General features: G+C 38.9%; 1 protein-coding gene across 2 annotated transcripts in view; it reads right to left on the bottom strand.

Moving 5' to 3' along the window:
• Positions 1 to 4,588: 4,588 nt before the first annotated feature.
• The window catches only part of satb2 (SATB homeobox 2), a 43,731-nt gene continuing 20,677 nt past the window's right edge, over positions 4,589 to 27,642 (bottom strand). For both annotated transcript variants that reach the window (XM_065251806.1, XM_065251807.2), the window contains 10 exons: positions 26,020 to 26,146; positions 23,418 to 23,541; positions 22,644 to 22,746; positions 21,841 to 21,882; positions 21,139 to 21,716; positions 20,391 to 20,603; positions 19,361 to 19,447; positions 18,229 to 18,381; positions 14,589 to 14,783; positions 4,589 to 8,712 (listed from right to left, as the gene is read on the bottom strand). In XM_065251806.1, coding sequence (XP_065107878.1) covers positions 8,092 to 8,712; positions 14,589 to 14,783; positions 18,229 to 18,381; positions 19,361 to 19,447; positions 20,391 to 20,603; positions 21,139 to 21,716; positions 21,841 to 21,882; positions 22,644 to 22,746; positions 23,418 to 23,541; positions 26,020 to 26,146 — 2,243 coding nt within the window. In that variant the 3' untranslated portion in view covers positions 4,589 to 8,091. The remainder of the gene's footprint in view (positions 8,713 to 14,588; positions 14,784 to 18,228; positions 18,382 to 19,360; positions 19,448 to 20,390; positions 20,604 to 21,138; positions 21,717 to 21,840; positions 21,883 to 22,643; positions 22,747 to 23,417; positions 23,542 to 26,019; positions 26,147 to 27,642) is intronic.

Here is a 27,642-nt window from a genome sequence, read left to right as displayed (position 1 = left end):
ATATATTTGTATATTTATAAATAGGCCTATTCATGTAAAAGTGATGAAAAACTCACTTCTGTGTCTGATTTAGAGCGATGAGAAAGCACGAGAGAAAAAGCACAAACAGTTATAAATGGAAGTAGACACATGAAAGCGCGCTGTGGGTATTAGAGTGTTTATCAGTGTGTGTATTAATGTGAGGGAGCGAAATTGGGGGGTTGCTAGTGAGCGTGCCAACGGGAGACCACAGGTGTGTGTTTGAGTTTCACCCCACTGAATTCTGGGTAATAACAGGCATTGGTGCACCTGCGTCTCATGCCACCCCCACGCTCTCACCTCTAATGGCCTCTAATCACGCTGCCATCAGGCCCTAATACCCAAACAGCAGTGCCCTGGCAGCTGCCCCCTCTCCCCTGGCAGAGAGCTGTCAATCTCTCTTCATCTGTTCTCTGTCCATTACTCACCATACTGTGTCTAACAGTCTAATTCACATCTAAAAGACATACAACCAAAACTCTATAAAGTTCTCTGGTCAAACTGAGAATATATTTGTTTGGATGTCATGCGATTCTGTCTTGTTCCGAACCATTGTTTTACTCCATTTGGGCTGTTTTTGTCACTTAATCAGGACATTCAGATCCTTATGTGGCTGATACAACAAACACAATCAAAGTATTTGTCAAATTGGCCACACACAGATCTTCTAACACACACATTTATGTAAACAGAAAGCAACAGGGTAAACCGCATACGGCCACGAAATCGCAACTTCATGTCGCACGCAGTGCTACATCTAAACCTTTCCCACAGAAACAATGATGTCTTTTATTGTGTCCGCTTAAAGCCCTTGGCCACATGGGCCCCTTGAGTTTCCTCACACGCACTTTTCTGTGGTTTGATAATTACAAACAGACAGACACAGTGTTGGAAAGTTTGGGTGGCGCTTGGTGCGCCAATATTTATTCAGTGGCACGTGCTTTGTTCATGCCCAAGTGATGCTCACTTATCCACACGCCCTGACCTGATTACCTGACGGATCAAACTGATGACGTATCTGTGACCACAGCATAAAAACGTGTCCATGCGAACATATAGCTTAAAGTATAAAATGTTTTGGGGAACTGCATTTAGTAGCATTAGGGTGTTTTTATTTGATAAAGCCATTTGATCACTTACATATTGGCTTCATCAATTGTAGGACAGTGCTGATCATCTAACATTTACCTTTATCTGAGTCTCATGTAGCCTGAGTCTAAAATTATGATATAAATACTAGATGTTTTGCTGAGAATTGCCCACTTACAGACGCCAGTGACTAGCTGTGTGTTTGAGTTTCACCCCACTGAATTCTGGGTAATAACAGGCATCGGTACACCTGCTGTCAGGCCACCCCCACGCTCTCACATCTAATGGCCCCTAATCACGCTGCCATCAGCTCGGCGAGTTTCAGCGACACAAGCGGCAGCGACTGTTGGTAACAGGAAGTGGGAGTGTCCAGCGACACAACAAAGTTGAGAAAAGTTTAAATATATGCAAATGACGAGCGGCTACCAATGAGAGCAAAGTAGTGGAGTTCACGTCATCAGTCTCTAATCAGTTACTGCAGTGGACGGTGTTCATTTGTTTATGACAACCAGAATTAGAAACGCCTCCTAATGACCTCTTTGAAAGAAACAGGCGACACACAGTGAGAAAGATGCTGGTGGTTTGAACTGGGCATTATACAATAAGAATAAACAGAAAAAGTTGTTGTGGATTTCATAAAGGCTTAAGGATAAATATTCAGATCATTTACTCACCACCATGTCATCCAAAATGTTGATGTCTTTCTTTGTTCAGTCGGAAAGAAATTATGTTTTTTGAGGAAAACATTCCAGGACTTTAATGGACCCCAACACTTAACAGTTTTAATGCAGTTTAAAATTGCAGTTTCAAAGGGCTCTAAACGATCCCAAACGAGGCATAAGGGTCTTATCTAGTGAAACGATTGTCATTTTTGCCTGTGTGACGAGCCAGCGCAATCCTCTTTTTCCACACTTGTACAGTAAACACTGGGGCGTATTTCGCATACGTCATCCGTGACCTCTTGACGTGATGATGTATTACGTGAGGTCGCACTGGCGCATCACACGACCGGAAGAAGACGAGAAGTTGTTGTTTAAAAGTGCATTTTTTCTTTTTTTTGCCAAAAATTATTGTTTCGCAAGATAAGGCCCTTCTACGGAAGAGGATTAGGGCCACTGGTGAAAAAAATATTTGAATTCTGCCTTATTCTTAGAATTCTGACTTTAATCTCAGAATTCTGACTTTAATCTCAGAATTCTGACTTTAATCCTGGATTAAAAAAATCCTGGAATGTTTTTTTCAAAAAACATAATTTCTTCTTGACTGAAAAAAGAAAGACTTCAACATTTTGGATGACATGGTGGTGAGTAAATTTTCTGAATTTTTTTAAAGAAAATTGACTAAGCCTTTAATCAGGGTACCTAAAGGTTTTCATGTTCCTATAGCTCAGTTAGTAGAGCGTTGCATTAGCAGCGCAAAAGATCATGGGTTTGATCCCCAGGGAGCACACATACTGATAAAAATGTATATCATATTATGCATTGTAAGTTCCGTTGGATGAAAGCATAAATTTAAATGTTTTCATGCTTGTCTTGTTACCTCCACTTAGCATTCTGAATCTTTCCAACGACTTACTACAGTAGCATGTGTTTCAGCAGGTACTGATCTTTATTTATTTCTCTAGTCGAATAACTTATGATCTTTTTACCCTAAAAAATGACTTCATATTGTTAAAATTGACATAGACATGATGATATTTATATAAAAAACAAAGAATAACACACAGATGGCCTGTTAAGTGTTTTTACATAGATTTTGATCACATCAGTGAGAAAGAGATGAACAAAATAAGCGAGCGGAGGGAGATCCAGGTCGCCAAAGCTATCAGCTGGGACTGAATCTCATCAGCCAGAAAACAAACTGGGCCACACATCCCTCTCTGGGTGGTCTGGCTCCGTTGCACTCATAGAATGAGCGCTGACTCTTATCCAGCGGATGCAGCAGCAAATCCTGCCAGGGACCACGGTTTTATTGCTACACTCCAGCTCCTGACGCTCTCACTGCAACCGAAAAATCTTCTGGCTAATGACATCCAGCCCTAGACCTGGAGGGGGAGAAAGGGTTAAAGCAAGCCAATTGAGCGAATAATAAGTTCAATTAGGAGATTGGAGGGCTGGTGTGGAATGAAAACCAGAGGACACTACTGCAAGCTGTTCTTAGAGAGAAGGGATCCATGGGAAGGAGGCCTGGCAGGTGGCCAGAGACAAGCCTGTAGTGATGTGCTGACATTTCTGGCTGGAGGACTGTATGTGGTCAAGGAACTGATGATGGATGAAGTGACTTTTTTGTTAGGCATTAAGCTATTAGAGGGGAATTAGAAAAGGGGTCCTGATCATAAAATTTCAAGATGTAGATAATAATAGTCATAAAAATGTGTTTTAGTATAGTGTGGCAATTCTGTGGAGCAAACACCGGTGAAAGGTTTGAGCACCTGATTTTAAAGAATATATCAGGAGCTCAGATGTCAAAAACAAGAAAATGATATAAACCGATTGCTCTTGGCACGTATTATACGTTCATCGAATACTTTATCTTGAAATCTGCTTAATCCCAACCTCTGGTGATTTATAAATACCACTTTTTTGGCAGAATCCATTAAGAGTCTAATAAAAAAATGCTAGTTTACAAGAAAACATGTTAGACAAACTTATAGAGTTTTGCATCTGAACTCTTCATATGAAAGCCATAGAGAAGCAATATGCTATAGTTCAATACTCATTAGATAGCACTAAATAGATTTTTTTTGTTTAGTGTTTTTCAATAACGCATTAAATTCAAATGAATAAGCAATGAAAACCACACTGTCGTCTTCCTATTATAGTTTGTTTGTTTGCTGTTATGTACAAAATCGACCAGTCATTTTTCACCATCCCTCCATTTCAAAACTACATAGCAGACAGCCAATAGTTGCTTTCATGGGTACATTTCACAATACCTTTTTAACATGTAAAATAAATCTTTGGTGTCCCCAGAGTATGTATGTGTTCTAGCTCAAAATATCATATAGATAATTTATTATAACATGTCAAAATTGCCACTGCCAGGTGTAAGCAAAAATGTGCCGTTTTTGGGTGTGTCCTTTTAAATTCAAATGAGATGACCTCTACACTAAATGGCAGTGCAGTGGTTGGATAGTGCAGGTTAAGGGGCGGTATTTTCCCCTTCTGACATCACAAGGGGAGCCAAATTTCAATGACCTATTTTTTCACATGCTTGCAGAGAATTCTTTCCCAAATCTAAGTTACTGAGTTATTCTTTATCACATTTTTTAGGTTGACAGAAGCACTGGGGATCCAATTATAGCACTTAAACATGGAAAAAGTCAATTTTCATGATATGTCTTCTTTAAAATACTTTACTGGGGTGTCAAGGATTAAGCAATCTATCAACCCAGTTCAGTTTAAGAATTATGTCAGTATGGCACTACTGTAACAGAAAGAAGGTAGAACAAGCACTCACACACACTATTTCTGTTTTCCTTATATGTACTTTATTTAAACAACAGCATTTGAAGAACAAAAAAAACATTGTCATACAAACAAAAGAGCCAAATGATGCACATAAGTTAATTATCACTTAGTGATAACGACAATGCATTCGATTGACTAGGAAAGTACCAATTCAGGAGTGGCAATCCTGATTCACATTGTAGGCGTTTATGAGTACAAAAATCATGAAAACAATTATGAAAGTTATGAGATCGCTTAATTTTGTCATCTCCGAAGCAAAGAACCAGAACATTGTGCTTAGTTCAGAGGCACTGTGAGATAAAAAAGAGATAGGAATATCCGAAATATCTGTGGGGTAAATGATGTTTCTGTGTCGTTTTAGGTTTAATTTTTCTTTTGTACCTGTTAATTTAATATCAAAGTTATACATTATAAACAGTAATTAGATCACTTTATATTGTCTAAAACAGTACCTTATTGTTTGTGTAGATGTTTACAGTAAATCATATGAGACCTTAAGCTTTTGGAGGCCTGTTGCTTTTGGAATTTTCACTCACAACTTTGAAAATCAACCCATTGTTATAATGGTTTTGTCGGTGATGAGATACTTAGCAAATGACTAAAGTCGATCTACACAAGTCTAAGCTTTTGTCTTACTCGCAACTCCGCATCTCGCATACGTCGCTCCAGGAGTCTGCTGTCTCTCAAGGAACTACTCTCTTCACAAGAAGACATGATCACCTCCACTTAACCTCGACACCACAGCATGAGAGAGAACGATTACATTCCCGCCTGGTGAACGAGAAAATGAGGGAACAGAGAGATGGTATAGCGAACTGAAAAGACTGAATGAAAGACATAGATAATTGGCCAGTGACCTTCACCTAGTGCTCATCAGGGACTCTTGGAATCTTCTTTGTTTTCTCCTAAGCGTCTCTCTCTTTCTCTTCGCTAACTCTGACAAAGATGAAAAAGTGTGTGATGTTCTCTCATGCTGAGTGGGAAGCCAACCCCACGGTAGGTTAAACACCAGTCTAGGACACACAGACACATGCGTGCACGAGCTATCATCATTTATGAGGATAATTTGGGAGGTGTATAAGGATGGACTCATCAGAAGTGCTTGTCTCCAGCTGATCTGGGCTCGGCAGGGTGGCGGGATTTTGAGAAGATGCCTGGAGAGTAACAAAAGGGGTGGGACAGGCCTCCAAAAGTGAGGGATGATTGACAGACTTAAGTAAGGTGTAGATCAAGCAGGCAATCACTACCGTGTTATTAAAGACCCTTTGCAAGAACCCGCAGGTATCCAACATCTCACAGTGAAGATTGCGAGTCTTCGGATTGAAAGGCTAGATCCATTATCAAATGCAACAAGAGACCGTGTGTCATGTGAACAGCAAATTCCAGCATTTATTCCATTTAAAATGTCAAACATAAGCTCCTGAGATTTCGAACACCTTTAATTTGAGAACTTCAACTTTGTGTCCAATATATCATGACAATGTTGGGCCAAAATAAATTACCATGTAACTCTTGTTTGGGTGTAAGATTTTAGAATGTGCAGATGCAGACACAGTATCTATGTGATGGATTCAATATGGCCAAGTCATTTCAAAACCACATCAGCATTTTGCACAGTAAAGACATTTCATAAGTAATAGACAAAACATGGACATGGATCACAATTATCACTTTGAAACAAAATAGTTTAGGGATAGAGTAAGATTAGACATTTTTCTATAGTCCACGAAAGAGCAGGTAGCAGCTGATTCTCAAAGCAAATCAGAACCCTGGATCCAAGAGTTGGCGTGATGTCATGAACGTATCGCAACAGGTGTTGCCTCAAGTTAGCATTTTTCTCTTGAATAATGTATGTTCATGATTTCTGAATTCTGATTGGCTCAATAGGATTGTCATTTATATGCACAAAAAGATAATAATTCCTTTTTTGTTTTATTATTCAACTTCTCATCTGCCAAGTGCTGTTCTCTTTGGAAAAGTACATAATTTTGATAGATTTGGCAGTATATATATATATCACACGATTTACTCAGTAACTTCAGTAACTGCTTCTAATTCTTGCCTCTCTGTTTTGGCAGTGTTCCTTTCTTTCACAACGTCTCTCTTTACCAAAACAACCGCTGCTGGCCGAAAGCTGATATTAGACCATGGAAATACAACTAAAAATAACAACAAGAACAACCATAATAACAATAACAACAATAATAATTGTGGGTGAAGATAGCAATAAATAGTGCTGTGGAGTTGGGTGTGGGTAGGTGTGGTCAAATCAGGACATTGTGGGCACCAGTCAGTAAAAGAGAGAGAGAGAGAGAGAGAGAGAGAAAGATGAGGGAGGCGACAGAGGAGAAATAGACTACCACACTTCCACACAAGCGCCTGATTGTTGGCAGATTGTTTGCTTTTCCTTTCTGGGTCAGTGGCAGGCTTATGCAGTTAAACTGCATCTTCACCATTGTCCTTTAATCTGTCCATAGCAGTCAGTCGTCCTGCCACTGGATCCTGTGTTTTTTCTCGCTGTCTTTTTAAGTGCGGAGAAAGAACGACTGGGAAACCTATGATCTAGATGTATTTGTATAAAGCAAGCATTCAACCATTAAACAGGTCTGACAGATCGGTTGCAAGCAGTCTGTGTTGGGTGCACGGGTTGCATGGGTGGTGGGATAAAGGGATTGATTGTGTTAACCATGTGGGACTGCTTGGAATGATGTGGTTGGTTGTGGGAGGGATGGTGCAATCTTCAAAAGCGCCATTGGGCTAACAGTGGACCTTTTTGCACACCACATGTGTTTATAGTAGGGTTCATGGGCTGGGCTGATGTGTACACCCTAGATCTCTGTACCTTCAACCAAACCGACTGCTTCAGGCCCCAGTCAGAATGCCCCATCATGGAGGGGAAGATGAGGATAGCCACTCACAAAGCTCCCTGATTTGGCAGGAGTGATTATATTGGTGTCCTATTGAAGATCCATGGCTCATCTTAAGCTCTGTCCCTGCCATAACCCTGTAGAGGTGAAGAGGGCGCATGGATAGTGGTATCTAATGAAAGACCCTCTGCTCTTCGAATCAGATTATTTAAAATAATTTTTTGTTTTAAACGTGTAGTGTCTTGTACTACATGTAATGAGGTGAGTCTTGGGGTTGAGGCAGTCATCTTAAAAGTAATATTAACAACTTGTAAATCTAAGCATATACAACTATGAAATCAAAGCTTTCCAGGCAACCAGATTCTTTCCTTGCAGTATGAGGTATTGTACTCTCATTCTTATTTGTGACCTGGGATCTACACACTTGGTTCACCTCTCCTCGTTTATCTTCTGCAACACTTTGTGTGCCACCTTAATCGATATGCAGATCTTGTCTGGTTTGGTTTACCTTCTAAAGGTCCTTGAAGGACACTGCATCCTTGTCAGTCAATTTCTAAGCTGTCCACTACACAATCTCGTCCTGTACAGAATAGTTGTAAGTGCTCACCCCTAGACTTTCCCCACTTATAGTCTTTACTGACTCGGTTTTATCTCTGATATTCTGCTTGATCTCTGGGACTGGGTGATGAACCAGATGGGGGCAGAGAGCTGGGCCTGGCCGATCCAAGAGACTGGCCTTTGTCTTTACTCTCATCATGGCCAGAAGAAAGAGCAGGGGTTGTAGCAGAGTTGGTTGCTCCGGTTGAGGCACTCTCGTGCCCACTGTATATCTCCTCATGGCCATCTTCACTAGACTCTGCATCCTCTGAACTGGAGAGCAGCTCCTCGTCACGATATTCGGCCACGTCAACACCGCTGCCCTCAGCTCCCAGCTCTTTCAGCCGACCATGATGTTTCACATGGTAGCGTTGGTTTTGGAAAAACTTAACTATGGTGTGTTTGGGTAGATCCAACTGGGCTGAAAGTGTGTGAATTGCTTCCTGGTCAGGGTAGAGGCCCACGTCTTGGATAAAGCTCTGTAGGATGCCAAGAGCCTCCAGCGAGATCTTGGTGCGGGAACGAGGCTTTTTGGCAGCAGTGCTAACCCCTCCACCGTTCCCTAAGCCTGAAGTAGCCTGAGGGCTCTCTTCAACTCCAGAACTGGGTACAGGGTCTTCTCGGATGGGAGAGTGGTCCTTCATTGGCTGCACAGGCTGTCTGTGAAGAACCTGATGAGAAAGATGAAAAGTTGTATTAGTTGGAAACTATGTTTTATGTAAAGCTGGAAACAAAGGTCATGAGAAATAAGTGAACAACTGTTTAAAAGTTCAAAGTGTTCTTTCAATGAATGCCCTCAATGCACTTGAGTTTGTGATGACCTCTGGTAAAAATCCAACCAGACTGTCTCAGTTTATGATTGTTTAACTTTGTATATTGTACACATATTCAACAAGATTGAATGTCTTGTCTTTCTGTAATACACTTGAGGCCATCAAGACAACTAGCAGCATCTGATCTGACACATCAACCATATACATAACAAAGAATCCACATTAAACAACAAGGGCAATGAATGAACAAATACACACCAAACCAAAATAAATTACATCAAAAGAATCTCTTATGATGAAATGACCACTTGATGTACTTGGCGTATAGTGACAAGTTGGTTTTCATCTGTCATGTTGACAAGGATAAATTAATCCCTGTAAACACAGACGTTTTATGGTATGTTCTACTTTTTTCGCTGCATGCTAAGTTTAAGAAAAAACTAACATTAAATTGTCTTGTTACATGCTATTGTCTACAGACACAGTGCAAACATTGTTATCAAGTTAGCAGACTAGCAAAGCAATGATTTTGCTTTAACAGAGGTGCTGAGACACAGTATATGCTGGTCTCAATAAACCAGCCATCAAAGAGGCGATGATGAGGGTATACAGAAAGCATAGTAGTAATATAAAAAACTTGATATAAATATGAAATATTAAATATGAAATATCCGCCGGGGTTCTGATACATAGGAAGGTGCAGGGTGTCACAGTTGAGCTATCGTAGTCTGTGGCGCTGTCCTGCTGGGTTTATGACCAGGGTGGGGTGCCCAGTGCCTCCACACTGGAATGCTAAGCTATAAATCTGCGGTGCATTAAAATTAAAGGACCTACATAAAGATAATAGTCATGCGCCTCTCTCTCTCTTGCTCTCTCTCTATTCCCTAAATAATAACAGGGTATTTTTTAAATAATATTGAGGGCAGGCCAGACCATGAAATTGCTCCGATTTCACTTGTGGGGGCTGTTTTGGGCTGGCGCTTTACAGGAAGTGTGTAGGTTTGTTCTTTTTTCTCCTTTATTTCTCCATAATGTATTACTTTCCATGTCTCATAGAGAAACAAACAGAGGCCACAAGAAAGGACCAGAAAAAGAAATGTCAAAGAAGTTTAAAGATGGTGAATAATTAGATTGACCACAAGGAATAACAGTGCAAAATACCCATTAGCCCAGCTTAAAGGACCACACACACACACACATTCAGAACCCATTCATCTGTTGTATATATTTACTGTATGTATTATGTTATAAAATTCTGGGAACAAGTTCGGTTCATTTTTTACCCAAAACATATCCAATCTAAAAGGCACAACACGCACATTAAACAGACATTGTGTGTCTGGCATCTTTGTAGGCACACACACATAAGCAGGCCTGTTCTCATTCACCGACTAATGATCACACCCATGTGTCTTAAATGAGGAGAGGGTCTTGTACTCTAATGGAGGACGTTAATGAAGACCTTTTTTGCCAAGCCAAAAGAGTGACTCCATTTCGAAATCTAACCCAATCCTGCTTAAGCTATGAAGTCAGCCTTCGATTTCCTTAACCATCCAATTCATTCACCTACTTAGTTCTCAAACAACGTCTTCTCAACCACAGAAGTCACATTTGAACAGAGGGCCACTTTTTCCTTCAAAACCCCCCTCCCAAAAAAACTTATTTTTCGGGGTATAATTTAATATTCATCCTCATCCTTTCCTTCTTTTCTAATTCCAAGAAGGGGCGGCTTTGGGAGTTCATTGCATTAAGAAAAAGTTACTTTTTTTAAAACACAAATCAAGGCAAATTATGGTGAAGAAGTATTAAAGAATTATAGAATATAAAAGATTCAGTTGATTCTTAATGAGGACCGTCCTCATGGAGCTGGAATGGGGGAGACGTGTTGCCACATGAGATGCCATTAACAGGCGGATAAATATGTAATGATGAGAAAGACACTTTGCTGTTGGTTTGCTTGTGCATGACTTCACCTTCCCAAATCATCATGTGCATCATTTCTTTTTTGCATTGCAAATACGTTCAGAATGGGGGAATCAGTATGTGTGTCCACAAAAATAACCGAGATTGGTAACCAGCTCAATATGACGCTATTTACAGCATCACCACAGCAAGCATCACACAGTTGGACTAAAAATAGCTTCAAAATAAATGGGCCCGTGGTGTTTGGGCAGAAAGACAAAAAATCATGAGAAATCATTCATGTGGAATGAGATGATTATGATTATGCCTAATAATTTTAGATGGGTAGTGACATCAGTAAAATAAGTTATATGGCAGTATGCGCATTGCCAGCATTCAATTAGGGTCCCAATCCACATGGCAGGGTCTAGAGGGCACTTCTGTGCACATTGCAGCATCGAATTTAGCAAAAACAAAAGCGAAATTATTCATAAGGAATGTCCTTCCAAATGAGCAGAGGGATGCACTTAGACCATGCGCACGAATGCATCGCTGAAGCAGCGTGGAATCACCCAGAGTGTGTTAAGGTGTGTGTGTCTGTCAGGTGAGACGAGCTGCACGTAGAGCCACAGGTAGAGCTCGCTTACCTTTCCATTTCATTACAATACAACACAGAGGACACAAACCCGCATTTGCACATGTGCAATGGCAGCATCAAATAGACAATGGCTTGGCTGGTGTTGGCACTATACATGCAGACACCACTTTCTTTATCTGTCCTACTGTATGAGATGACTTACTTTATTTGATTTGACACATGAGTTTAAAAGAATTGTTAAAAACGGGAGGATTGGATTATGTGCTTTATGTTTGTTACACTGTAAAAAAAATGCAGCATGAATTTAAAACAACTTGGCTTTGCAAATCAATGCAACCTATTATTTTAAAGGGGACATTTTACAAGACTTTTTTAAAGATGTCAAATAAATCTTTGGTGTCCCCAGAGTACGTTTGTGAAGTTCTAGCTCAGAGTACCATATAGATGATTTATTATAGCATTTTAAAATTGCCACTTTGTAGGTTTGAGCAAAAATGAACAGTTTTTTAGTTTGTCCTTTAAAATGCAAATGAGTTGATCTCTGCACTAAATGGCAGTGCTCTGGTTGGATAGGGAAGATTAAAGGGCGGTATTAACCCCTTCTGACATCACAAGGGGAGCCAAATTTTAATTAGCAATTTTGTTAACATGCTTGCAGGGAACAGTTTACCAAAACTAAGTTAGTGGGTTGCTCTTTTTCACATTTTCTAGGTTGATCATTGGGGAACCAATTATAGCACCAAAACATGGAAAAATTAAGATTTCCATGATATGTCCCCTTTAAGTTTTGACCTGTGTTAAGTTAACAACTTAGAAAAACAAGTTGAAATTGTTAAAACTTAATTTGTTATGTTAAAGTTACATAAAAATATATGTTGATTTGACAGAAGTGCTGCATTTTTTACAGTGTACATTTGATGAAAAGGAACACTGCAAAAATGTATTTCTTACTTAGTATTTTTGTACAAATATACAGTCTGATCTCTTGAAAATTTTTACGTATTTTAAGAGTTTGCATAGTGATTCGTACAAAGACATAGGACTATTAAAAAAAATAAAAAACAATAACGAAACCCCAATGTACAAAAATGTAAGAATCTGTATTAATAAGAAGAAGAATTAGCCACCAAGTAAAAAAGGTATGAATTGCCATGAGAAAGCATTGAAATATCTAATAATTCTTAAATAAAGACACATTTACTTTAGAGGCAAAATTACCAAGATATTAAGTCTTGTTTTTTAACAGAATTATCAAAATGAAGTGAGTTTGTGCTTACAACAAAAAAGTGTCTCTTTATTGAGAGCTAAATTCAGGTTTATTTTTCTTACCCCATTGCCAGATTAATTCTTGTTTTAAGCATATTGATTTTAGAGTTATTATATATTTTATGCGGTGGACACATTTTTTTAAAATACGCAGCATAAATTGCTGATTTTCGTGCGCAAAATACGCAGGGCTTGCATGATTTCATAATCCCCGCATTTTCGTAGCAAAAATCACATATCTTAGCAGAAAGTTAAATTTTTTTGCATTTAACTCATACAAGTGCAGCCACGTCCCCTGTTGCCATGGGAACGTAATGAAGTGACGTGATTATGTTACGTGAACATCATTGAAAGCTGCAAACAGTTTTTGCAAGTTCCCGCAATTTTATTGCATAAAATTGCATAAATATCCTGCATATTCCATTGCATTTTTAAGAAAACGTGCCACAAGATCAAGGATTTTTGCCTGCAAAAATAACTGTTCTGAAAGGACTGTCATATTATCATTTATGCACAATAATTTCTTACTACTAATACATCACCTGTGCGACTGCACAGTGTTTTGCTCACCTGTTAGCAGGAAGTGCAGGGGCAACAGCAAAAGTCATGAACATGAAATTGCTATTGCTCCACACACACTGTGGAGTCACACCGAGTGTGTCTCTACTAAATAAACTGTACACATGTACAGTGCTGTGTGTGTGTTCGTTCATTAATGTGCACATGTCTGCACACACAGATGGGACGCATGTGCCGACTGTGGTAGTAGGCAAGCTGGAGCCGAGAGGGCTACTGGGCTGTGAGTAGGTTCCCTTATTGCTACTGTACATCGAAAACAAGGACTTACTTGTATATACTATGCATCTAAATAAAATGTCACTATGGGTTTTCGTTATTTAAGGGTTTCTTTGCAACTCGACCCTGATAACTAAATGAATGGCTAACAGAGAGGCTGGTAATGTAAAATTGCTAGTCACTACATGTGTGTGTGCGCGAGCGCGCATATGTGCGTGTGTTCCTTCTTTTCCCGTAATTATTAATATCAGGGCTGTGGTGGCACTGTCTGTCAGCAGGGTGTGTCCTAAATGGGGCATTTCCTTCTGCGCCCAAAACACATAAATGAGTGTATTTACACACACACATGTTGCCAACAGACTGTTTATTCCACTGACATAAAAGAGAATGCGAGAAAGAGAGAAAGATACGTAAGGCACTAACCAACAGTCTCCATTTGTTAGTACTTAATGTTAATATGACCGCTTAACTAGGGTTAATAAATGTTAATAAACAGCAATCCTTAGGAGTGAATAAAACCACGTTTTGCTGGCAGGATAAGAAAGGACAGTAGGTTTCGAATAGAAAAGAAGGTGGAAAGCATTGATCCAAGTGTTTGTAGATTTATGTGTATGCGGTTTGTGTGCGCATGTATTTATTTACATATACGTATTTGTGTGTGGGTGCATGTCTGTGCACCGCATATGAATGTGTGTCTGTGTTAATGCTGGAAAAGTGTGTGTCCATAGTCTATACTGTAATGACCCTGGCTGGCATAGGGGAAAGTCCATTTAATCAGTAGTGTGTTATTAGTAATTCTGTGTGTGTGTGTGATTAAAGAGGTTGGAGTGTGCAGGGTTATTAGATGTTGGCAGGAACTCTGCATAAATGATGCTGATATTAAAACTAGAGCCTCATAGAAATGTCAATTCACACAATAAACCTATGCACTCTTAAAAATAAAGGTTATTTAAGGGTTATTCATAGCGATTCCATAGGAAAACCTTTTAGTCAAAGGTTTGTAAGAGAACTATTTCTTTTTAACCTTTTTCCACTACAAACAGCTTTTTATGCAACAAAAAGGTTTTGTGCTTAAAACTCAAAATAATATTTAAATTTGTTCCCTTCACTTTAAATGCAACCGTCTTTAATTATTATTTTTTTTTTTTTAAATGTATGATCTTTTGAGTATAGGTGTATAAAGTGTTCAGCTGGATGTTTAATAAATATTCACCTGAGAGTCAGATGGCAAGTGCAGTACAGTGTGCAGCCGTTCGCTGTGGTGATGACGGGACTCTTCCTCATATACCAGATCTCTGTCAGCCTGCGGTAGGCTGAGAAACCTCCGGATAGTACACAGGTTTTCCCAGAGAGTCCGATTCTCTGGACTGGGACTCTCCTTCCAGCGAAGCAACTCACACAACCATCCCTTGAAAACAAAAGTAATTTTATTAATTACATTTTTCAATTAAAACATTGCTTGTCAAACTATAATAAATAATAACTAAAAAGTTTATTTTTCATTACACAGTATAACACAGGGCTGTTAAATGCTTCATTCTGATTGGTTGACAAACGTTCTAAGGTTGTACATTAGTTTTCAGTAAATGCACACCTGTGAAGCAGTTCCAGGTCTGCATTACAGCTCCATATCACTACGCCAAGTTAAACAGAAATAATGGATTTATTTATTTTAACAAACACAGTACTGTGCAAAAGTCTTAGGCCACCATGCCAGAATTAGATTTGTTGTTTTTGCAATGTTATAGTGATCATATATAATTGTTTCTCAGACTCTTTAATAGAATACATCCAGAAAATACAAGAAATGTGTATATAGTATTAAAAACTGCATAAAAATGTACTGATGTGAACTGATGTGTCAAGTTTTTAGGGTAAACTCCCCTGTCACTTGAGCAAAAGCAGAAAACTGCAGGATCTCTTAAACCTAAATAAAATTAAATCCTAATTTCTAATTTTAAAGAAATGAGTCTTTTTACTTAATTCTGCTCAAAAAAGCTCAAGATGTGTTTGGTGCCAAGAGAGGTCTCACACTAAACACAGACGACACATAAAGAAGACATTTAGTCCTGAATATAATTTTCTTTTTTTTAGATATTTCCTGTATTTTCTGTTTGTATCTTAATAAAATAGATAAAAAATAAATATGGATGGACATTAAAACTTCTAAAACAACAAGTCTGGTGGTGGTGGCCTAAGACTTGCACAGTACTGTATGTGTGGTAGCGAAAGAAAGAAATTTGAAAAGAGTGCCTCAGTATTTTCGAATAATAAATTAACGGTCCATCGTCAATTGTTCCTTACTTATCATATGGACAACCAGTCAAAATAATACAGATTTAAGTTGTTTTAAGTATACAAAACCTGCTTCATTTGTAACTTAAATCGCTGAATGGTAACTTGCAGTTTAGTAAATGAATCAATGTTGATTCAGTAATCAATCTTCATAGGTTTTGTATTCATACAGGTTTAGAACAACATGAGGATGAGTAAATGATGACAGAATTGTCATTTTAAAGTGAACTATCCCTTTAAAACATTGAGTATAGATTTACAACATGATGACATGTGAACCATATCTTTCAAAAAGCCCTTCAAATGTCTGTATGATCTTAAATTCAGCTTTAATGGCACTCAAACAAATTACAAATACCTGCAAACAATACTTGGGTATATTAATGAAGTACAATTACTTCAGTTATTTACACCTCTGTAAACAACTATACCACCAGAAAGCATCACACAAGTGCATCGAAAGTACTGGGAGAAGCAGAGAAGTGCATGTGCGACAGAGTGAAATGGTAGGAGATTAGAAAGATTTGATTATCTCTGCTAGACTGGGCCAGTCTTTGACACCAGCTGTTGTGTGCAGCCAACCTCTTCCAGCACACATTGTTAATGACCTGAGCATCTCTTTCGCTCTCTCCTTTTCCCTGAGCTCCTCCTGGCCAGCTGCAGCAGATGGGCGCGTTCAGCCGTGACCCCCCCACCCGACCCCAAACCTGAGAGACCTAACCGCATCTGTCACACACATTTACGCTATACATACATACACACACCATCAGTGTAACATCGTATACACGCAAACATTTAAACACGTGCCTACAGATGAGGTGGTCACACCTGCAAAGCCATGCGCTAATAATGCAGAGTTCCTCTGTATATCAAACATCAGAAAGCGATTCTCTCTCAGGCTATTACATGGTAAGAATTAGGGCGCAGCTGGGAGCGGCACCATATTTGACTAAATCAATTAAGTCTCTTTGGTCTAAAATGAGACAGAGACAAACAAATGATCCAATAGATTTTTTTGATTAACACTCTGAATGCCATGCTTTTCCAGCTTGTGTTAAACAACTGGATCACAGTTGTTTTCTTTGCAGTAGGATAATGTAGCCAAACCCTCGGTCCAAATGTGTCAATAGGTTGAATTAGGGAAAATGCTTGCAGTACAGGCAATGAAAATGAAAATATGGGGTCCAAAAGTTGACGTTGTACATGAAAGTATGCATTTTTGTATAAACGGTCAGATTTCCTTGCATCTATTGAAGCATTCACGGATCATTAGTTTTTGCAGCGCACAATACGTGCCGTCGTGACACTTTCAGCATTTTACATTTTATTCGATTTTTAATCGCATCTGATGGCAGGCGAGTGTTACATTGGGATTGTTGCCTAAATCAAAGTTTATAAAGACAGTCCAGATGACACAAGCAGTTTTGTATAACTGTATACTTCAGCTAGCAATTGTTTCAAGGCCTCGGAAACATTGATATTGCCCTTCTGTGATCTTTTGCATTCTTTAAATAGCACCTCTGGAAACAAGTGTCAATGTCAAAAGTATGTGGCATGGAATCAGACCTGTCTCTGCAAATACAATGGAAAAAATTTGATGTACTGATGCACGTCTGTATCACGCCATGACTCATGGGAACGGATGGAGAGATTGACAGAGACAGAGAAAAAGAGAGATCCTTTGGCAGGAACTGTAATGGTAAATCAGAGATGAATAAATGAAAGACATTTATCGGACTATCTGAAGTTGTTGTTGTTTATCAACAGTAGAGACGCGCCAGGATCAGATATAAACGCCTGCGTAAATGGACACCGTTACTTCACTGACTGAATGAAGAACATTAAGTCTTAGCGTACGCATACAGTAGCATGTTTTAAAATACCAAATAAAATGAACACTTAAAGGGGACATTTCACAAGACTTTTTAAGATAAAAAAGTCCCCAGAATGAGTTTTGAAGTTTTAGCTCAAAATACCATATAAATAATTTATTATAGTATGTTAAAATTGCCATTTTGTAGGTGTGAGCTAAAATTAGCTGGTTTGGGGTGTGTCCTTTAAAATTCAAATGAGCCGATCTCTGCACTAAATGGCAGTGCCCTGGTTGGCTAGTGCAGATTATGGGCCGGTATTATCCCCTTCTGACATCACAAGGGGAGCTTTTCACATGCTTACAGAGAATATTTTATCAAAACTAAGTTACCGTGTTGATCTTTTTCAAATTTTCTAGTTTGATAGAAGCACTGGGGACCCAATTATAGCACTTAAACATGGAAAAAGTCAGATTTTCATGATATGTCTTTAAATATTTATTATATTCTGTATACATTTATTTTTTGTTTTGTAAGTGTGCTTAGTAGTTCTCCAGCACTGTAGAAATCTGAAAAACTCCACTTTTATGAAGCTTCTAAGAATAAATTACTTAGCTTATTTATAATTTGTGAGTTCAGTGCCAGGTGTAGCTGAAACATTAAATTAAAGACTGGAAAAGTGTCAGGCTTATAAACAAGCACTGTAAAGATAAAATTTGAGTGGACAGTTATTGAATTCGTTCTTACTTGGCTCTTGTTGGCTGCCACTTTGGCAAACAGCGCCTGGGACACTTTTGCCCTTTTCATCTCCTGCTGGATTTCATCATAGATGGCTGACGTGATGTTCACCAGTGGCTCCAGTTTTAGGGGAAGGTCAGGGTTAGGACCAGAAACCTTGCACTGGGAGGATCCACAGGTTCAAATTGAAACAAATTGAAAATTGAGGTTAGATAAATATTCATTACTGCTAGAGCACATTATAAGACACAATGTACATGCGTTATATTTCAGATCTGTTTATATTGAGATTTTAGCAGATAAGTCATTAGTAAATGCTTTGTAGGATGTGTTTGAAGTATGGTGTATTGATTTTACCGCGGTGTGTTTTTTTAATTCAATGTTTGATGTCGCTGTGCAGGCACAGGCAAGTAATCTTGCATTCCCCAGTAAAAAACGATTGCAAGATAAACATATACAGACATAATAGTAATGATAATACACAAGCACATTCCCTAAGACTGAAGAATGAGAACTTTGTTCTCGTATCAGAAGGATTTTTATTATCTGCATGGTTTCATTGACATCGGGCATCAGGTTCAACCCATTCATATGGTTCATACAAGCATTTTAGAAAGTCCACGCACCAGGTTCCAGGTCATTTAATATAAACGTGCCTTGACAGGAGCAGAGCCGTGCTTTCCTGCTCTTGTTGCACTTTAGAAGATTAAGGGCAAGAGCTTGTGGACATAAGTTTTATTGGGTATGAACCAAGTAACTTATGTTAATCGTCATGTAAAGTTTTGACAATAATTTAAATGTGATCTTCTTAGTAGTTTGACCTGTTGAGTATTTATGCTAATGGATAGCATGTTGTTTATGTCAACAAATAACAACAAATCTTAGATGTACACTAATAAATGTGTTTCAAGTGGAAACAGATTTTATTAAAAGTATTATGTAACCCCTATTTAAATTATGTAATCAAAGCATTATGTAATCAAATTTAATACATTGGATAGCACCAACAAAACTAATCCTATAATTTAGACTAAAAAGAAAGAAAGAGAGGTCTTTATGGTAAAAATGTAAGGTTAACCCTTTTTACAGTGCACTGTATGTTCAATAAAGAAATGCAGTGAGTGAGTTGTGTAATCCTCACCGAGTTTGTGATCTTGGTCTTATTCTTCCAAATAGATGCCCATGCGTCAGGGGTTAACTGTTCATCAATGCTGCGCTCCCACACTTTCTGCATTGGGTGAAATAGTGTGAGGTTAGCAATAAATGGTCACTTAGACACTTTGAGGTCACCTTAGACAAGGGGTAGGCAAGTTTGTTTGTTTAGAGTTTGACTCCTACCCTGAAAATACCTAATCTCGGTAAAGCCTTTGGCTGCGTCCGAAACTGCCTACTTCCATACTATAGAGTAGGCGAAAAGCAGTAGACAAGGCGAGTAGTATGTCCGAATAAACAGTATTCCAAAAACAGTAAGCGAAAAGTACCCGGAAGACTTAGCACTTCCAGATAGATTTTGTAGTGTACAAACGAAGGACACTTCCCTATCCTATGATGCCCCGGAAGAGAAGTTATCCAACGAAGAAGAAGAGGGGTTGTCATATTAGGAAATGGTGGAAAGCGGCGATGCGGCTGTATTTATGTTAGAATGACATGACGTGATGTCACGTGATTTACCAACATGGCGGATGAAGTACGTCCGAATATCATTCATACTACCAGGATTCATACTATACAGTACTGTTTTAACGGTCAAAAAACAGTCTCATCTTCATCTCATTCAGTACCTACTGTTACGGTATGCGGCTTCGGACGCAGCCTTTGTAATCTTGAGGACATTGATTAGCTGGTTCAGGTGTGTTTGATTAGGGTTGGAGCTAAACTCTACAGGACTGCGGCTCTCTAGGACCGAACTTGCATACCCTTGCCTTAGACCCAGTGCTTGGATTTCTAAAACATAGCATTGTAACAGCCTGATACAGATTACAAAGAAAACAGCAATGTGTTCGCCAAGCAAAACAAGTAAACAAATCACCTTAATCTAGACAGAAACAAAAGCAATCTCACAAACTATTTTAAATCAGACACAACAACATTTTTTAGGTACACCCAGTCAAACAAACAACCACAGAGGAATTACAAAGGAATCAGGAATTGTGATGGAAAAACTGGGGTACCTGAGAGAGGCGGACGCCCCCAGGACTAGGGTTTGTGCTTGGGGGGAGACTCACAGGAGGGTTCATGCTGCGTTCGCGCTCTTCCTGGTAAATGCGATCCCTTTCGCTCTCTGGTAGGTTGAGGAAGTTCTGCATTGCTTTGAGGTTCACCAGCAAGGACTGAGATGCTGACCGTGGGTCTTCCTCTTTTCGCAAGATCTCAGACAACAGGCCCTGGTTTTCACAGATAAAGTAAGCGAACTGAGGCATCAATGTGAGGAAAGCTCTTTTTTTTGCAGCACATCTATGTAGTTACTCAGTTAATAGTTCTTCATATGCATCAAACAGTCATACAGAGCACTCTGTTGGCTGTAATTGAGTATAATTTATGCCTGCCGTGACTCAGTTTACCAGATGTGTTTACTGCTAAGAGGGTGTATTAGAAAAGATCCAACATCTGATCCTCTGGTTAGTAGTGCGAAGGTTTGATTACAGGGAATGTGCACCCTGATATAAGTGTATATCTTGGATAAAAGTTTATGCTAAATGTATAAATGTACAGTAGATGTAACCCTTAGACCAGAGGAATCACACTGGTATCGCTCATGGACCTGATACCTCTGAAATAATTGTCTTCTATGACACCATGATTATCCCTACCATGTCATACTTGTTTAGTAGCTTTGACTTGGATAGTTGTACATATTTTTGTTAATAATTAGATGATATTCAATATACAGTTGTATAAATGCAATCTGTATCACTCTACCTGTGTACGGTTGAAGGCAACTCGAGCGAACACTGCCTGTGAGACACTGGCTCTTTTCAGCTCATCTCGCACCTGCTGGTAAATTTCAGAGGAAACTTCTGCAGCTGAGGGGTTGGACCCAGGCTCTCCAGGGCCACCGGCTTTGCTAGGTCTCGGGATAGGCGGGTGATTAAGAAACTGCTGGTTAAGAGCCTGCGGGTGCTGATGCAGGAGGCGGCTGACGGCCAGCTGCTGGTTGATAAGATGAGCCATGGCTAACTGCTGCCTCACCAGCTGCGGACTGAGTTGGGGTGAAAGAAGTCCCCCTGGTGCCAAAAGAGGTTGCAGGGCAGTAGGTGGTGGTGGAGGCGGCACCTGTGCTCGTAGAGGTGGACTGTGATGTAGCTGCCCATGGGATGATGGAGTTTGTGGCTGCCCTTGGTTTGGAGGCTGAGATTGTGCTGAATTTTGTGGTTCTCCAGATCCACTTTTCACCAGAGACCCAGCACTGTTCAATGGACCAAGCTGTGCCAACCCAGCCAGGTGAGGAGGTGGACGTTGTGGTAATATGCAGAAATCAGCAAGGCTGTCCCTTTCAACTGTAAAGGGAGGAAGATAAGAAACATATGAGACTGTTCCTGTTAGTCAGAGTATATATATTTCTTGTCCTTAAAGATCAAGAGAGACAAATCAAACACGAAACATGAAAGTGTTGGTACTCACCCTTGATTTCAGAAGTTTCCCGGCCTTGCCACAAATAATCCCCTGAAACAAGCATCAGAAACTCATGGTAAGTGACAAGTGGATTCTCTCACGCAGCCAAATCACACTGTCAGTTTTGAAACAACAGCATTCTTTTAGCAATAGAAAAGTTTTATAACTTGTCTAGCGTCTGAATGTTTTGACTGACATGTGAGTCATCAGATGGGGTCTCTGCAGTGGCACACATCTGGCAATGCGGGTTGAGTGTTTAGCTCAGGGAGGCAAGGAGCAGAACTAATAGAGGGGGTTTGGTGTAACTTAACACCACATATTCTGTCAGGGTGCAGAGGATCTCTTTATTATTGGTTTGTGCACTCTTTTGCAGTGCACTTGGCCCCACTTTGATTCATCCTGCTGTGTAATTACTTTGCTTTTTGATGGGGCAATGAAAAAAGGATATTGTCACAGGCCTTTGGATGCTAAAAAGGACAACCAAAGGACAACCCTCTGTAGGGGCCATCACTGTGAGACCCTCTGCACCATTTTGGAGGAAGGATGGGTGGCCTCTCTATTAGGCAACGAGGAAGCTTGCATTTCCCCATCCCGTGTAAGAGGAGTCATTAGAGATAATTTAAAACACTCAGCACAGAGCTTAGAAATATCCTTCATCATCCCAAACACCTCACCACACGCCAACAAAAGGTAATCTCGGAAAAAACAGACGCTTGCCTGGTGGCCAGGCTACTGTGTTGGTGTCAGGTTAGGTCATACTTGTTAAAGCAGAAGTTTGCTCAATCTCAGTAGTTATACAAAAAATGCTTTACCTTTAATCTTTTTGTACTTCTTGTACCAGCGACCAAACTCTTGGCACTTGGCAGTTGAGACGTTAGCGTAGTAGGAACTATTCACTATAGAGGAAATCATACTCTAGAAAAAAGCCAGAGAAATAAAAGAGGTCGGTAAAAAGGGAAAATGGGAACAATGATAGAGGTTGAAAACAGAAATAAACACATATGGTCAAGTTCTTATAATTACGATGATAAATGGCCTATAAAATACATTACTGTGGGAAGCCACCCAGGCAAGGCGGATAGCAAACGGCATGACAAACTCCGACCCGCAGTGACACAAGTAAAGATGAAGAGTCCCACACATATGCAAACAATTGATATGAGAATCAACACCCACGCAGAGTTCCACTTAAACACAGCATGCACAGATACATAAATCTCCAAGACTGCTTGCTTGCTTAAAAATGAGCACAGTGAGGATCGCGGATACACACCCACATGGACTCACACATACACTCTGCCTCTCTCTCTCTCTCTCTCTCTCTCGCTCACTTATGGTGAAGTCATTTCTGGGTTTTAGAAATGGCCCATGAATTCAATAAATATTTGAGGGAATACTAAATCGAAGAGGATTTAGGCTACATTAAACATGCACATTGCATCAATCTGGTATTAGCTAACCCCATCGTTTTCATTTATGGTATACTTTATGGTATTATGCTGTTAGGTTTGGTACAAAGTTGTATGGTCTCACACAGAATGTGTCTGGCCAAGTGGAAGTACTGTTTGTTCAGTGGCTGACTGTACCTGGGAGAGTGGACATTCTTTAGCAAGCGTACTCTGGTTCATCTCTTTCAGCAGTTCTTTAAGGGCGTTGCGCACTGTAGCGTGGTTCCACTGTTCTGATGGGAGGTCCTCCAGCTTGGCAAAGCTGTATTCAAAAAATCATAAATACTCATCATTTTTCTAATCCACAAATCAGCAGACGCGATGCCAGATGAGTGTTCCTCTAGCTCAAGTTATAGAGCATTGCATCAGTAGTGCAAAAGGTCATAGGTTAAATCCCCCCTGAACATGCATACTGATAAAATGCATACCTTGTAATACACTGTAAGTTGTTTTAGATAAAAGCCGCTGCCAAATGCGTAAATCTAAATCAACAATACCATGGAGACGCAAGGAAAACAAAACCGAAATGGTACATGACTACACAGCGATTGCAATCCTCTCATCTGGAGGCTCTGTTTACTTCTTCAGCATTCAGGAGTAAACTGCAATCAGTGGGCATGAAAAGACTCAATGAACAGTGCAGATAAAAATTCATCCTGGTCTCATGTCTCTTGCTATTTAGACATATCAACAATGATTCCTTTTCAATCCTTTAAGTGAAATGCACACCTTTGGGGGATTTTTAGAATTGTCTTATTATTGAAAAAGGCACAAAAAATCTGTAGATGAACTCGTGTAGCATGGTGCTAACAATGGCAACATCAGTGGTTTGATTTCCAGGAAATAAATAAAATGCACTGCATAGATAAAATTGGCGAAATGTAATTTTATTCTGAAAATATCTGGACACTTCTGTAATCTGAAATTCTGTAAGTTCTGAAAAAAATGATTCATTGAATTTAATAATTTTTTTTAAGGTAAGTGGTTGCAATCAATTTATTTAAGCTACATTTAAACAAAAAATATTAGTAAAATAAAATATAAAACTTTTGTATAGCTTAAATAAATTGATTGCAACCACTTACATTAAAAAATGATTAAATTCAATGAATAATTTTTTTCAGTGTAGAAATGATATATATAGTGAAAGTGAACTAATGATCAATCTATGGTAACCAATACTTGGAACGTGACTTCTGCATTTAACCCATATACAGTACTGTGCAAAAGTCTTAGGCCACCATGCCAGAATTAGATTAGTTGTTTTTGCATAGTGATCATATATAATTGTTTCTCAGTCTCTTTAATAGAATACATCCAGAAAATACAGGAAATGTGTATGAAGTATTAAAAACTGTATGAAATGTGAACTGATGTGTCAAGTTTTTAGGGTGAACTCCCCTTCCACTTGAGCAATAGCAGGAAACAGCAGGATCTCTTAAACCTATTTTAAAGAAATTAGTCTTTTTACTTCATTCTGCTCAAAAACGCTTTAGATGTGTTTAGTGCCAAGAGAGGTCACAATAAACACAGACAATGCCTAAAGACGACATTTAGTCCTGAAAATTAAATTTTTTATTTTTTTCTACATATTTCCTGTATTTTCTGTTTGTATCTTAATAAAATAGATTGAAAAATAAATATGGATGGACATTAAAACTTCTAAAACAACAAGTCTGGTGGTGGTGGCCTAAGACTTTTGCACAGTACTGTATGTATAAGGAATAATTGACAGCGGATTATTGAATATTTCGAAAATAATGCACTCCATAAGTGGTACACTGAAAAAAATGATTCATTCAATTTATTCAATTGTTTTAAGGTAAGTAGTTGCAATCAATTTATTTAAGCTACATGTAAACAAAAGTTTATTAGCTAACTTTAGTTTACTAATCTTTTTTGTTTAAATGTAGCTTAAATAAATCTATTTATGCAGAGTGCTGTTACACCGCAGGTGTGCATTGTTTTCAAATAATTAAAAGGACCGGAGTCAATTATTCCCCTTATACCTCGGTGGTTATTTTAAGACATTTGAGAGGTCAGGTGTGCGTTTTTATCAAAAAAATAATCATACCCGTGGGACATTTCTCAACAAATCAGAATCAAGCATTCAACAGCCCTGTGGTATAAATATATAAACAACAAATCTGAAAGGCAAACATTATGATAAATATATGTAACATAATGAATATAATATACTTTACAAATATTTCATTTTTATCAAAGATTCAATGAACAAGTCCTTTTTTCCCATTATTCTGTAGATAAAGCAAGAACCAAAACAAGGTTTTGCAACTTGATACCATGCAGAAGCTTTATCATTTTTTTTTTTTACATTTTTATAAAAAAAACACCCATGTAATTGTCCTTATAGAAACCAATTCACTTAAAGCCAACGTTGGCATTTGAAATCACCTAAACAAACACACCCCTACCCCAATAGAATCTGGACCTTCTTTTGATAGACCCGCCCCACATATACGCAACCCAGGTAACGATGTCAGTTAGTAGACACACCCCTTTCTGCTGATTGGCTGTAAGTGTGTTTTGGTACTCGGTGCCATTCCCTTTTCCAAAGGGTGTTTTAAAAATTGTGCATCCCGCCTTTAAGAACCTTGCTTAAAAAATGTAAAACCGTAAAGAACCTACTGTAGTCGAAGGTTTTTGGGGAAAAAACGGGTTCCCAAAAGTGCAATAAAGAACTGGTGAGAAACCCTTAGTGGACTCAGTTCTGTCTTACCTCTGTAGCTGGATGCGGAGTGTGACCATGTGGTATACGTCCAGCAGCATATCAGCAACGGTTGCCTCTGGTGCATCTGTCAGGTAATGGATGGGCAGGGGGTTCCAGCGGCCCACCTTAATGATGCCTGAGAAAAGAAAGCAGAGCGAGTCGATTAACCCCACTTGATCTCATTGTGCCACAAATTTGCGTAGCATATTTCCATGACATCATCAGAGATGGCCTTATGTCAATGATGGCTGTAATGAAATCACAGTATGGGAATAAGTCACGAGGGGCAGTGACAACTTAACCATACCACAACCGAATCCTAAATACAGCACATTACATCATCACAACAGCACCCACTTACAGTAAAATATTAGCATAAGAGATCACGTGACACATCATGTTTGAAAGAAAGCGAGAAGTGAGGGATTTAAAATGGGGCAATGGGATGGATGGAGGCATTTGTGCTGGACATTTGCAATAACAATGTGATTTATTTTGATATGTCAAAAGACACGATTATGCATTCAGTATTGAAGCGACATGGGCATACTGGGAAATGAGTCATGATTTTTTGTTTATGAAACAGCGATTATTTACACTGCACGTGGGTGTTTGCATCATAGATTTCGGAAACTGTCCAGAGAGTTTTCGGTTTCCTACTTAATTAATTTTCTGCAATGTTTTGTCATAGGCTTTAAATGCAGACAGCAAGTTGCAATTATTGGACCTTTATCTATAAAACACTTAGAAAGGCACCAGGATGACGGCCGCAGCATTAAGAGTGGACTCCAGGGGTGGCTCTTGCTCTTTTACAACCAGGTAATATGTGTAGGAAACAGGCGCTCGCAGCTGACAATTACAAGAACCTCACTCCCCCCCATTAATGGGCCGTCATAAACATGGGTCAATGATTGTATGATTAACCCAAATTGACTGTTATAAATGCCTCTCATTGTGTAAAGGATGAGACGCGCGTTTATGGCTGAAGAGTAATCTGTAATTGGGGTGTCACTATGAGACAAGCCATATTTCTGAACAATGTCGTCTGATTGTTTTGTAAATACGCCAGGTAACTAAGGCCATCCAAGACTGACCTGTGAAAGACGTGCATTGCTTCCTCTTTTACTGTCGTCTGGCCAATCGAGTGGCGAGATCTACGATTAGCGTCATTCTAGTGCCTCATTCGATTTCAGTTCATTCACCTCAAAATTTCAAAGGTCACAAACATAAATAAGTAAATAATTATCTTTATTAATTTATTTATTCCGACGACTAATTCTGAACTAAATAAATATAAAAACACATAAAAATATACAAAATGCACATTTCTATAGACATTAAAGTATTGATTGATGTAATCTTAAAATAACTGGATAATGGTTAATTTATAATAAAATATAAAATGCATTTCTAAAAACTACTTATAGCTGTTATACAACTTTTTAAATTGCATGTACTTTATTTTAAATTGTTTAATACAAAATGTGTATCTGTGTATTGTTTACTAACTTATATTGAGCATAACCCTGAACCCAAGTTTACAGTTTACAACAGGGACAAGACAATGTGCATCGGCTGAGGGTGCAATAATTTTTTCCAAGAACAATGCTATTAAAAATGAATTAGCTGAAT

The sequence above is a fragment of the Paramisgurnus dabryanus genome, chromosome 15, assembly GCF_030506205.2.
Source record: "Paramisgurnus dabryanus chromosome 15, PD_genome_1.1, whole genome shotgun sequence".
NCBI classification, from domain to species: Eukaryota; Metazoa; Chordata; class Actinopteri; order Cypriniformes; family Cobitidae; genus Paramisgurnus; species Paramisgurnus dabryanus.
The sequence above is the reverse complement of the archived record's forward strand: the minus strand, read 5'-3'. Positions and strand labels throughout refer to the sequence as shown.